At 32.4% G+C, this 12,797-nt stretch overlaps 1 protein-coding gene across 1 annotated transcript in view; it reads right to left on the bottom strand.

Annotated features, from left to right (window-relative positions):
- The window catches only part of PIK3C2G (phosphatidylinositol-4-phosphate 3-kinase catalytic subunit type 2 gamma), a 333,489-nt gene that overhangs the window by 293,649 nt on the left and 27,043 nt on the right, over positions 1 to 12,797 (bottom strand). Inside the window, exons 5-6 of the mRNA XM_078450059.2 lie at positions 5,817 to 5,919; positions 191 to 261 (exon numbers count right to left, since the gene is read on the bottom strand). Coding sequence (XP_078306185.2) covers positions 191 to 261; positions 5,817 to 5,919 — 174 coding nt within the window. The remainder of the gene's footprint in view (positions 1 to 190; positions 262 to 5,816; positions 5,920 to 12,797) is intronic.

Here is a 12,797-nt window from a genome sequence, read left to right as displayed (position 1 = left end):
TGTATCTGAATAGCTGTGAAGAATAGATAATTATTAACAGAATTTGCCAAAGGGAGATATCTATTAAAAGTACAATAGCTTCCACGGTACTAACGAAAGGACAGTTTTTACAGTCAACTGAAAAATATTGTGATTTGGCACTTGAGAACTTGGTCAGAAAGTAGTCTTGGAACAAAGTAAAATGTCTTACCTGGATATTTTCCAAATATGCATAAATTCTAGAAGTTGGTTCAGATAAAACTGACTGTGGTCATCTTCATGCTGTAGACAGCAGAATATATTAATATTTATAGAGTGAATAGGAATGAGTACCAGATAAAAATAGGTCTGTGGCTTCCTGCTGTCATTTTATTCACCTCTTTTGATAACCCTCATTCATCACTTTAATACTTTGTTTTAAAGACTTTGTAAGACTCTTCTTAACTCTATAAGCATTCTTTTCAAAAATGAATCAGAAGCTGAGCTTTGGGAGAGGATAAACCTCAAGGACAGAAGAAAAGCATCCTGACATCACCAAGGTCAAACATTAAGTTCTCCTAGCAGAGGGCAGTTTTGCAGACTGGTTCTCTCACATACATGCACATTTTCTTTACATTTAGGCTATGGATGCTATGGCAGTGTGTGGCCTGACAGCTTGCCAGATCAGTTGGCAGGCCTAGAATGAACTCCCAATTTTTCAACTTCACCACACCTTGCCTCCCAAATGTGAGTGTAACAGAACTTTCTATTTCGTGAACATTGAAGTGTGCTAATGAGTGACAACTATAAATTCCAGGAGTTTTCAGGAGGCATGTGTTTTCTCCCAAGATTAGCAGAAACTACTTATCATAAACTATCAGTCCTGTGGTCCATACGCATAAACACACATGCGTGCGTGCACGCACACACACACACACACACACACACACACACACACACATTTTCACACCATAACTCCTTGATTAGCTCTTCTGCAACAGGCATTCATGAAAATCCTGTGCAAGTCTGCAAAGGAGAATGCAATATAACTTCCCCATAATTGCACCATTTTCACTATACACAGCTGTTAAGTTTGAGAGCTTAATGCCTGGAGTGCATGCAATCTTGGATGTTAATACACAATCTATTTTTAAAACTGCCTATTAGAGCTCCTGACAGGAAACATCAGAAGGAAAACCTTTATATGGCCTAAGGTCAAAGGTGTATCATTGGGCTCTTTTGTGAGGAAGAAAGAAGTTGTTACATGGAGAAAATAAGGTCATAACTGTAATACAATACCTTGAATGCACGCTAAAAAAAACAAAACAAAAAAAACCCAAAAACTTTCAGAAGAAGAAAAGAAACTTCTTTCAGAAGTTAAAACAACCAAAGCAAGCATATAAATAATGGCTTATTTGCATCTTTCTGTATAGCATAATCATATTCATTTTAAAACCACTTTACTTGGCTTCCAGAGATGCCTTTGGGGGAGAAATTGGCCTTTGTCATATTGTCACTTACAAGGAAAGTTTTGTTTTGTTTTGTTTTGTTCTTATTTAAGGGAGCTCAAAAGTCTAGAGAACAGTCTTGAGCAGTTGTCCATGGAATATATCATACACTTTACTTTTCTCCAAAGCTGAAGGCATACCTTCATCTTAAGGAAAAAGTTAAGGTTTCTTTTTTTTTCCTTTTTCATACAAAAATCTGCTCTCTGTGTTCTGTGAGTTTCCTTGAGCTAAAATGAAATTTGATTTTATGATTAATGTCAACAATGTTGAAAATACTTATCAAATTTGAGAGACATAAAGAGAACATTTTTTTAAAGACTCAATTATACACATCTAGTCAAGATGGAGATTGTAAAATTTTGAAATTTAGAAAGATTTATATGGACTGTCAAACTATTTTATGAATAATCTCATGGAACAAGAATTAAATTACCATATTTCTGTATAACACAAGCAATTTTAAAATAGGAAAGGCATCTGAGATGAATTGAATAGTACAATGTGCCTTGTACAATTAGAGAACTCTAAAAGTATCAACTGAAAGGCAATGGTGTCAATAAACTTAATGAAATGATAATTATCATAATGTTCCTAGCATTATATAGAAGAAATAAGCCATTGTATGTTGTTTTACTGGAAAGAAAATATAATTTTTATAAATGTTTTTATACAGCTAAAATTATGAAAACTGTAGAGAATTTTGAAACCACTTTAAACAATAGGATCAAGAGAGAAGAACATTCAGTATCTCCTTACCATATAGAGTTTGTAATGGTAAAAAGCTAAAATGCCATCCCTAATTTTATGACATTAGTAACTGATACTTACGTAGTCCCAGTTAGACACAGGCACTGCTTTAAGCTTTCATTTACATTTCTCAATTAAGTTACAATAATAATCATATTAGGTAAATATTATTATTCACATTTTTTAACAAGGAAAGTAGGGTGAATATAATAATTTGTCCAAGAGAAGACATTTGAATTTGGTAGTATGGATCCGGAATCTCTGTTTTTAAACAAGATGCCAAGTTAGCGAATTTAACACTCTTTATTTATATTTATGGTGAGAACTAGGTTTATATGTTCTAGGATTAATACATAGAAATGATTACCACCCCTGATTCATCTGTCAGGTGTTCTTACTCCAGGCTTTAGAAGCATAGTTATCTCTTTCTTTTGAAGCACATATCTCTATCAGACTTTTAAATGTATATTTGTTTATTGTATGTCTTCTTTACCAGAATGAAAACTCTGCATTCTAGAATAAGTACTGAAATGTCTTGTTTGTCTTTGTATCTCCAGTATTTAGAAGAGTGCCTATATGGTAGTTGATGAATAAATGAGTATCTGTCTGCACGTATTTGTTTCCTAAGACATAATTCTGAATTTTAAGTAGGTTCGCTAACTTGTTCATTCACTATGTAAGACCCTCAAAGACAAGTACTAAATATTGCATGTAAAAAATATTCAATAAATATATGTTGAATTGGGGCACCCGAGTGGCTCAGTTGGTTAAGCATCTGACTTCAGCTCAGGCCATGATCTCACAGTTCATAAATTCAAGCCCCAAGTCAGGCTCTGTGCTGACAGCTTGGAGCCTGGAGCCTGCTTCAGATTCTGTATCTCCCTCCCTTTCTGCCTCTCCCCTGCTCACACTCTGTCTCTCTCTTTCTCTCAAAAATAAACACTAAATTTTTTAAAAAAATATTTATTGAATTAATCAATTGTTTTTAGATTATATATAATGTACTTGCATAGTATCTTAAAGTAAACCCTTATAGATTTTAATAAGGATGTAATATCTTCTCTTTGAAATATGATGCTAAAAAATCCTTCAAGAACCAGTATTTGGGGCGAATAGAGACATGGGATGCCTTTTTAATAGTTTGTGTGGAGGCTACCACTGCTCTTTAACTGAGAGTCAGAGCCAGTTGAATCCCCTGTGCACTAAGCCCTTTGAAGTCTGGGATGTTGTTGATTTTGTTCAGTACTCTAACCTACTACACCACAGTGATATAGTTAATATGTGAGTAAATGGAGAATATATAAACTTCTGTGTCATCAAGCATATTATCTTTTTAAATGTTTATTTATTTTGAGAGAGAGAGGGAGGGGCAGAAACACACTCACACACACACACACACACACACACACACACACACACACACAGAGACAGAGAGAGACAGAGAGAATCCCAAGCAGCCTCTGTCCTGCCAGCTTAGAGCCCCATGCAGGGCTTCATCTCATGGACCATGAAATCATGACCTGAGCCGAAATCAAGAGTCAGGTGCTCAACCAACTGAGCCACCTAGGCACCCCATCTATTTTTAAATAACAGTGTTAGAGTAGGAGAAGTTGTGGTTGAGAAAAAGCATTTATACTTTTTATCTGTAAATTGTTGAATTGGCCAAGAGATGGTGATATTCACTATAGGAAGTAAAGTTTGTGAGTTGAAGCATAAAAAAAGCAGCCATGTAACTTAAATCCTGCTATGATCCAAATGAGACATTGAAAATTAGGAATTTCTAGTGATAATTATATACTTTACACCCAGAAATGACTATATTCTTGTCCCTGGATATGATGATGACAACAGCCCATAGATATTACATTGGCTGGAATTATGATATAGTGAGCTCTATGACTAGACTAGCTGTGCTCAAATTTCATCTCCTTCTTTAGTAGCTATGAGACTTTAGGCTGAGAACACCCTTATCTTCTGAATTTTCAGTACTTTTATTTAAAAAAAGGAAAATAATAGTAATTATCACTTTTTTTGCTCTTGATTTATTGTGAATAAATACATATAAAGCACTGATAATAGTACTTGGCATCTAATATATACTTAATATGGTTAATCATCATGGAACACCTATCATGTCCCAGACTTTGAGGTAAGTGAATATAGCCATGGAAAACAAAACTATCTATCTATCTATATATAGATATCTAGATATCTATATAGATAGATAGATATGTATATATACACATCCCAAGTATACTTGTCAGGTAGGTTGATAGCATAAAGTATGGGCTATGGAGACTGACTGGGCTCAAATCCAAGCTCCTCTGCTTACCAGTTCCATGAATATGATCTGGGCACGGCCATGGAGCTCCTTGTGATTCAGTTTCTTTATTTTTAATAGTATTTGCCACATAGAATTATTGTGAAGATTAAATAAAGTCCCAGACTTAAAATATATGTCAGCATACATTGTATTCGAGTAGTGGTGTTAAATGGATTTAAATATAAACCTTAATTTACATGGAATTGAAATGTTAGTGATTTGTGAATTGCTACCAATGAAATAAGTTATTTTTTAGCAACATGAAAGTCCTCAAGGAGAGTAGAAATTCTAATCATATATTTTCGCTTCTTCCCCCATGTTGAAATGAAACATGATGATTTTAGCTTTTTCAAAACATTGAGGACAATTTGAAGACTCTTATGTTTATTAATATTGAGAGTATTAGTTGTACTTTATAATGTTTCTCTGTGGAGATTTCAGATGCATAACCCTGGAGCTGTCAACACTGGCTGAGTTGAGTACCAGTTCCAAAAGATTTTTCTAAACAACTCTCTTTTGGCCTCATTATGTTATATTCCACATAGATACACTGCAACCTAATGCACCACCTGACACTTTTTATGATGAAACACCTCAGACTAGGAAAAAAAAAGTCATGCACTGGAAATCTGTTATCTGATGTAAATGACAGGGTGATGGGATTTTTGCTTAAAGCAGGTAATTGGAAGATTCTACAGATAAAGCTGCCAAAATATCAAAGTTCATTGCATACTGTGCAATTTGGGTTTGAAATAACTCAAGACATCACATAGGGAATAAAATTCATATCTAACAGCATGGAATTGTGTCATTAAAGCACAGTAATCCCTTTCTGGGTAGTTTTATTATATATATTATGAATATTAATCTGTCTTGATTTAAACTGTGTTGATACCGACAAACAATCTTCAAATAGAACAAGTTATTTTTCTTCTTTCAATGGCTTCCCCCTCACATTTTTTACTCTGTTCACTTCCTAGTGGCTTCCTGGATAGTATGAATATAATAACCTTAATAAGTTTCTCATAAGTTATTTTTCCAAGAGACCAATTGATTTACTATTATACCAGGGTTGCAGTAATGTGTTCATGTAATTGCTTCAGTTCGAATTGTTAACAGGCATTTAGGTAAATATTTCATTATGTTTCAGTAAACATACTCAAATGAACATGTATTCATTAAGCTATGTAATTCCAAACTGGCAACCATCCATAAAGATAGGAATATTGTCCTTAAAATGATCAGCTTGAAAATTCAAACCAACGCTAAAAAAATCTTACCTTTCGAGATAATTTTCCTGGAACTTTCCCATTTTTATGAAGAGTAAGTTGAATAACAGATTTATCTTTCTGAAATATTTTGTGGCTCCCCAAAGGGTAATCACTGAAGAAGAAAAAAAATGAATACAGTCATTTCCTCCAGAATACTCCCAAGAGTATTATTTTCCTCTCTGACTTTGTTTCTTTTCATTTTTTTGGAACTTAGTCTGGTAAAATTTTCTATATATCCTAGTCCTATATGCTTATTTAAAAATATATCCTCATTATATTCATTTTAAATGATAAGATATTACAATTATTCTTCAAGTGCATCAAGTTAGAAAATGATTAGATATCTTTGCAATGGAGATAAATTTATAATAGAGAATATTTTACATATCCAAAGTTAGTTGTTTTTTTTTTTTATACAGTCCTCTCAAAGCTGAGGACAACATCCTTCTGGGAGGTCTAATTGATGCCACAAAGTGTATGCAGGGACCACTGTATCAAGGAAGTGGAGCAGTGAGGTGGAGATGTCATGGGCTTTAGAGACAGATTTACTAGCTCCATGACCTTAGGCAAGCCAATTAAACTATCTGAAACTCAGTATATGTATTTTAGAGTTGATATTATTAATGTCCAAATGAAAGGGTTGACAAGCAAATTAAATAGAATATCCCCACATATTTTAGAAATTTCTAAAGGCATAATTTTCTTCTTCCTTCCTTTCTGCTCTCTCCCTGTAAGAGCCATTAAAAAGGATGAATTATGTTAATGTACTTTATTAAGGATCTTGGTTAAATGTATGAAGGATTTCAGTAGAAAAAACCCTTATATTAAAACATTTGAGGGGTGCCTGGTGGCTCAGTCAGTTAAGTATCCAACTTCAGCTCAGGTGATGATCGTGAGTTTGAGCCCCTCGTCAGGCTCTGTGCTGACAGCTCAGACAGAGCCTGGAACCCAGATTCTGTGTCTCCCTCTGTCTCTGCCCCTCCACCACCCACACTCTGTCTTTCTCTGTCTCTCAAAAATAAATAAACATTAAAAAAATTAAAACATCTGAGGCCCTTAAGTTGACATACCCATTTATCTGGAAAATTCACTAAACATTTGGGATCGGTTATTCCCAACAGTGACAGAGAAATAAAGCATTACTCAGTTGATAGCTAGTAAATTTTCTATAAATGTTCTTATTTTGACAACTGATATCTTTTTTAAGAAGACCCAACACCTATCCACTCCCTAAATGGTGAATGTTGGTATCCATAACATTTGTTTTACACCTCATTCCCACAGCCCCTGTTAGATTTCTGTCCCAGTACTCCCTGTATTGTTCCTTGAGTTATTTCTGCTGCTAGTCTACACATAAGGCATGGCATGTGTATTCCCTGAGTTCCTGCCTTCCTCACTGACCAAGTTCTGCAGCAAGGGCATTCTCCATATTCTATCACATGGACTCAAGTTCCTCTCCTTTCACTTCCCACCCCCAACTCCTCTTTCCATGCAGAGTCCTGTTTTCCTATTCCTATTCTGGGAAACATTTTAAGAGTAGTGGACCACCTTGCTATCAGAATTCCTCGTGTGTTGAAGGCTGGACCCCAGTCTAGAGACTTAGTCTCAGATATGGTTGCTGCTTTCTTGAACTAACTTTTTTTTTTCTTCACCCATTTGTATGTATACCCCTTACTAGGGCTTCCAAATAAAATAGAAGATGGCCAATAAATAAGAATTTCAGTAATAGTGAATATATTTTTTAGTATAGGTATGTCTCATGTACTGTTTGATATATAATTTCAAAATTTGGGATTTTTTGAAACTGAAATTTAACTGGAAAGCCTATATTTTCATTTACTAAATTTGCCAATTCTACCCCTTTCTAGAAGTAGGATCTAGTTCTTCCCTTATCTTGCCTTCACTCTTTGTGTGTTTGTGCATGTGTGTGTGTGTCTGTGTGTGTGTGGCAGGATCTGAGTAGTTATCAGATTTGGGTAATTACCAGAGTTTGTAAGTCTCTTTTTTACCCCTATAATTCATCTCTCTCTCTTTTTTATGTTACATTATGGGAAACTTCTGAATTGTACTAAGCTGTGGGAAACAAAACAGATAAGAAAAATTCTCCTCTTTCCTTTTTTCCAGAAGAATAGTTTACTCAGAGTTTATGGCACTTTTTTGTAAGCTGAAATAAATACATTTATTTATTTATTTATTTTATTTATATTTATATTTATTTTATATTTATTTATATAAATATTTATATATATTTATATATTTATATAAATATATATATTTATTTATATATAAATATATATATTTATATAAATATATATATTTATATATAAATATATTTATATATTTAAATATATATTTATATATATTTATATATTTATATATAAATATATATATATTTATATTTATATATATTTATATATTTATATATATTTATATATTTATATTTAGATATATATTTATATATATTATATATATTTATATTATTTATTTATTATTTTATTTATTTATGTAAGCTAAATACATATATTTTTCGGTTAAAAATGAAATCATTTTATTTTACCTGTGTCTCTAGCCTATAGCTAAATATTTTTTAACTTACTTTCTAAGACTTTTTTAATCAGAAAATTTAAACTATTTCACCCATAGCAATGCCTTCTGCTGTTATTGCTGTTTATATTAACTATGAGTTTTTATTGTTTTCTTTCATTTGTTGAGGTTACTGAATCTTCTTTGAATCTCTTCTTTATCTTTAGAGGCTTGGAGACATAAATATATTTTTATATTTATATTTTTTATATTTATATTTTATATTTTTATATTTATATAAAATTTTATATCTATATATAATACACATATTATTTATATATAGTTATATTTATATTTTATATAAATATTTATATTTATATATATTTTTAATCTTCCAGTGGTTACCTAATATTTAAATAACATGTATCTTATTCTTTCCATTGTAACCTCAATTTAATCACTGTGTACATCACATTCTCAAATAAGCCTTAGGACCTAAATATGACATCAGTTTGGTTCTCCCACATTGTCCTCCAATTGCCCTCCAATTGTCCAAATGGGGACTGTATGAATTGTAGGTCTAGATTCTCTTATCACTTAACTGATGAAATCAAGAAAAGTGTAAGTAAAACAAAGTTAGAGATGGGAATTATAAAAAAGACAGATGTCTGAAAACATTCTATTTTTAACTAAAAATATCTAAATAGACTCTCAATTGCCTAAGTTTGATATCAGAGTAAAGGAAGACTTTGATATAGGATGAAGGGTCTATTGATTACAATTTTATGTCTTCTTTCTGGCATAAACCAAACCTACAAGTAATTATCTTTAACTTCTAGTTCCACATTCTTTATAAAAAGCAGGTACTTGAACTTGAGGAACAACCTGAATAAAGAATTGGTTTAGATTTTTATAATTATTGCTCTAATCATTTAAAGTTGTTTCTTCCACATTTAATTCAGCAGTAATAGTTTTTAATAATTCCTTTTTATCAGTTGTTATAAAGAATTCAACTTAGGTGTGCCTGGGTGGCTCAGTCCATCAAGTGTCCAAATTTCTTGATTTTGGCTCAGTTCATAATCTCACAGTTTGTGGAATTGAACCCATCCTTGGACTCTGCACTGACAGCCCAGAGTCTGCTTGGGATTCTCTCCCTCTCTCTCTGCTCCCCCCCACCCCCCCCCCACATGCTTTCTCTTTCTATCAAAACAAATTAATAAACATTAAAAAAAAGAATTAAGCGTAATTTTTTTTCAGAGCAACACTCTTTTTTTGTTTTTTATACTTATGTCCTTATATAGAATCCATGTGAAATGCATTTGTTGAGTAAAGAGTGATGCATAGTTCCAATTTTAGACATTTTTCCAATATACTGGCAATTTTATTGAACACCTCTAAAGAGGATGTCTTTTCATCTGTGACCTGTTGTATTCATCACATGACCAATTTTCATAGATATCTGATTTCTGGACTATAAGTATTCCTTTAATCTATATATCTATTTCTGTGCCAATAATAGATTGCTTCAGTTATTTAATTGAAGCATATTTTGAAGTGTGGAATTGAAAGTCACCATTTAAAAAGATTATATTATCTATTTTTGCATGGTTTCTCTTCCAGAACAATTTTAGAATTAGTGTGCCATTGCTAAGGATAAAATGCTAATATAGTGCAGACTTATATTTAATTTATGGAATTATATAAAAAGAATTGGTATTTTTATAATATTGAATCTACTCCTTAAGGATAAGTATATTTCTACATACACTCTAATTCTCTTTTATGCCCTTGAGTAAAGTGTTAGTTTTCTTTCCAATCGTTCTTACACATACGCTTTTTGCAAGATATTTTATAGATTCTGTTCTATTATAAGTCAGAGTTTTTTTTTTTTCTCACAGTATTTATTAGTTGGCTTTATATGTTGATTTATCTGGTGGAATCCTGTTGTAATACCTAATGGTTTTCAGTTGATTATTTTGGATTTTCTAACAGAAAATTATTTTCTTTAAAAATAATCATTGTTTTGTCTGTCGCTTTCCAATATGTTTTCTTCCTTTTGTTTTCTTATCTTACTGTGATGTATAGGATATGAGGCACACTGTTGAATAGTAGCAATGATGGTAGACATCCTTCTCTTTTTCTTGCTTTTATCGGAAATGCCTCAAAGGATTAATCATTGGATGTATTCGCTCTGTATTCCTGGTTTATACTTTTCCTGTTCTATTGTATTAAGAATTTAAAAAAAAATTATAAATAAGTTTCAAATTTATCAGATGGGCTTTCTGTATCTGTTAGGTGCATCACAGTGAGAAGATCATTTTTTTCTTGAATATGTTAATGTATTAATTACATTGATAGATTTTCCTAATTTAAAATTATCTTTACATTTTTATGTAGACTTGTCCCCGTAGTAGGTTTAATTTGCAAGTTTTAAAGGTTTTTTTGTATATGTCAAAACTTAGAGAGGCCTATAATTTTAACATTTTGTTATCTTTACTTGTTTTAGGCATCATAATTAGGTCAGACTTGTAAACTGCATGTACCTTTTTCTCTGTCCTGGAACCGTTTCTATAATTGAGAAATCTCTAGTCCTTGAAGGTTTGTTGCAGTTTAACTAAAAACTAACTTTCACTCCCCACTGCGCATTAATTTTACTTTTATACTTCTCTCATTGAGCTAATTTTGAAAATTCATCATTCCTTAGGAAATCGTCTTGTTTTTTATAAAGCTATCAAATGAATGTCTCAAGTCCCTCCTATTTTAAGTATCTTTCAACATTTTATCTAGGAGCTCCACAATCCCCTTGCAACTGTTTCCTCCTTCCCATGCTATCACTCTTCTTGTTTTACCAGGTTTTGTAGTAATATTTTTTCCTGTCCTTTCATGAGAATTTTGGTGGGCAGGTGGGTAAATTTGCATTTTAATATACTAATTTAGTCCTAAAGATCTATATCATCATTCTAATTGTGGGAATGTCATGTATGGTTTTGCATGAAAAAGATCTCAAAAACTGGAAAAGAAGTACAGTTCTGGTCCAGATATCTCATTTTGCAAATAAGGACACTTATATTGACAAAATAAGATCAGAGATTAGAACATAAATATTTGAAGTAAAAATAGCACACATAAAACTTACTTATAGATTCAAGCATTCCTGGTATAATGTGATACACGTGTTTCTTTTTTTCCATGTGTTTCTATCCATATAAGGGTACAGTGAGGTGTTTTGCAAATTGTGGGCTAAAAATAAGAGGTCTCTTGGGAAAAAAGGGTTGGAAGAGACCAGTCAAATCAATAAGGTCTCTAACCAGAGCGCACATGCACATACATACACAAATCTTTAAAAAAAAATTTTTTTTGATGTTTATTTATTCTAGGTGGGGGGGAGGGGGAGAGAGAGGGAGACACAAATCTGAAGCAGGCTCCAGGTTCTGAGCTTTCAGCACATGGCCCCACACGGGGCTTGAACTCACAAACCGCAAGATCATGACTTGAACTGTAGTTGGATGCTTAACTGACTGAGCCACCAGGCGCCCCTACATACACAAATCTTAAAAAAATCAGGACAGTTTTTAAAAGACACACTAATTTTAAAAATATAAAGAAGTATCATAGTAAGTAAAAGAGTTGGCTTTATTTGGTTAGAAGTGAATATGAGAAAGTTTGATGCTTCTGAATACAGAAGCAAGAGCAAAAATGCCCAAAAATTGTGGAAAATTCTGCAATAAACATTTTCAAGACAGCCCGAGGCCAAGGTGAGAAAAAGAATGCATGTTTGGTGAATGGTCAGTGGTCACTGCCTCAGCAACTTCCTGAATGCTTTGCATTCAGCCATTGTTATTTAACAGAACAATACATTAATATGCCAGAATGTTTTACATGTAGTAAGGTAACTTCTATGAATAAGCTAATTTATGTTACAGTAACATGTTATATTGCAGAAGAGATTGTATTCAGTACCTCATTTTTTCAGGTATCATGTTTAAAATACTAACAGTCCTTTTTAGGTATGTTAACAATAACAAGACTATTATTGTCCTAGAATTGTCACTTAAGATTAAGTCTCTGATCTTACAGAGTCTCCATTAACCATAGCACTTTCTAAGAGCTATAAACTACTATTCATCACTTTGCCATCACTCTTCTTGGCAAGACCACCATTTCAATCAATTTGTTTGTAACCACTAGACACATGTGGCTATTGAACACTTAATATGTCACTAGTCTGAATTCAGATGTGCTCTAAGCATAAAATACACTTTGAATTTTGAAGACTTAGCACAAAAAAAAAAGGAATGTAAAACATCTCAGTATTTTTAAAATTGTGATTACATGTTGAAATAATTTTGGTTAAATATTTGAGTTAAGTAAATAAAATATGTATTAAAATTTATTTCTACAAGTTTCTTTTTATGTGTTTTTCAGGTGGCTAGTAGAAAACTTAATTATGTGGCCCACGTTACATGT

Source organism: Panthera onca, chromosome B4 (assembly GCF_046562875.1).
Source record: "Panthera onca isolate mPanOnc1 chromosome B4, mPanOnc1 haplotype 2, whole genome shotgun sequence".
Taxonomy (NCBI): domain Eukaryota; kingdom Metazoa; phylum Chordata; class Mammalia; order Carnivora; family Felidae; genus Panthera; species Panthera onca.
The sequence above is the reverse complement of the archived record's forward strand: the minus strand, read 5'-3'. Positions and strand labels throughout refer to the sequence as shown.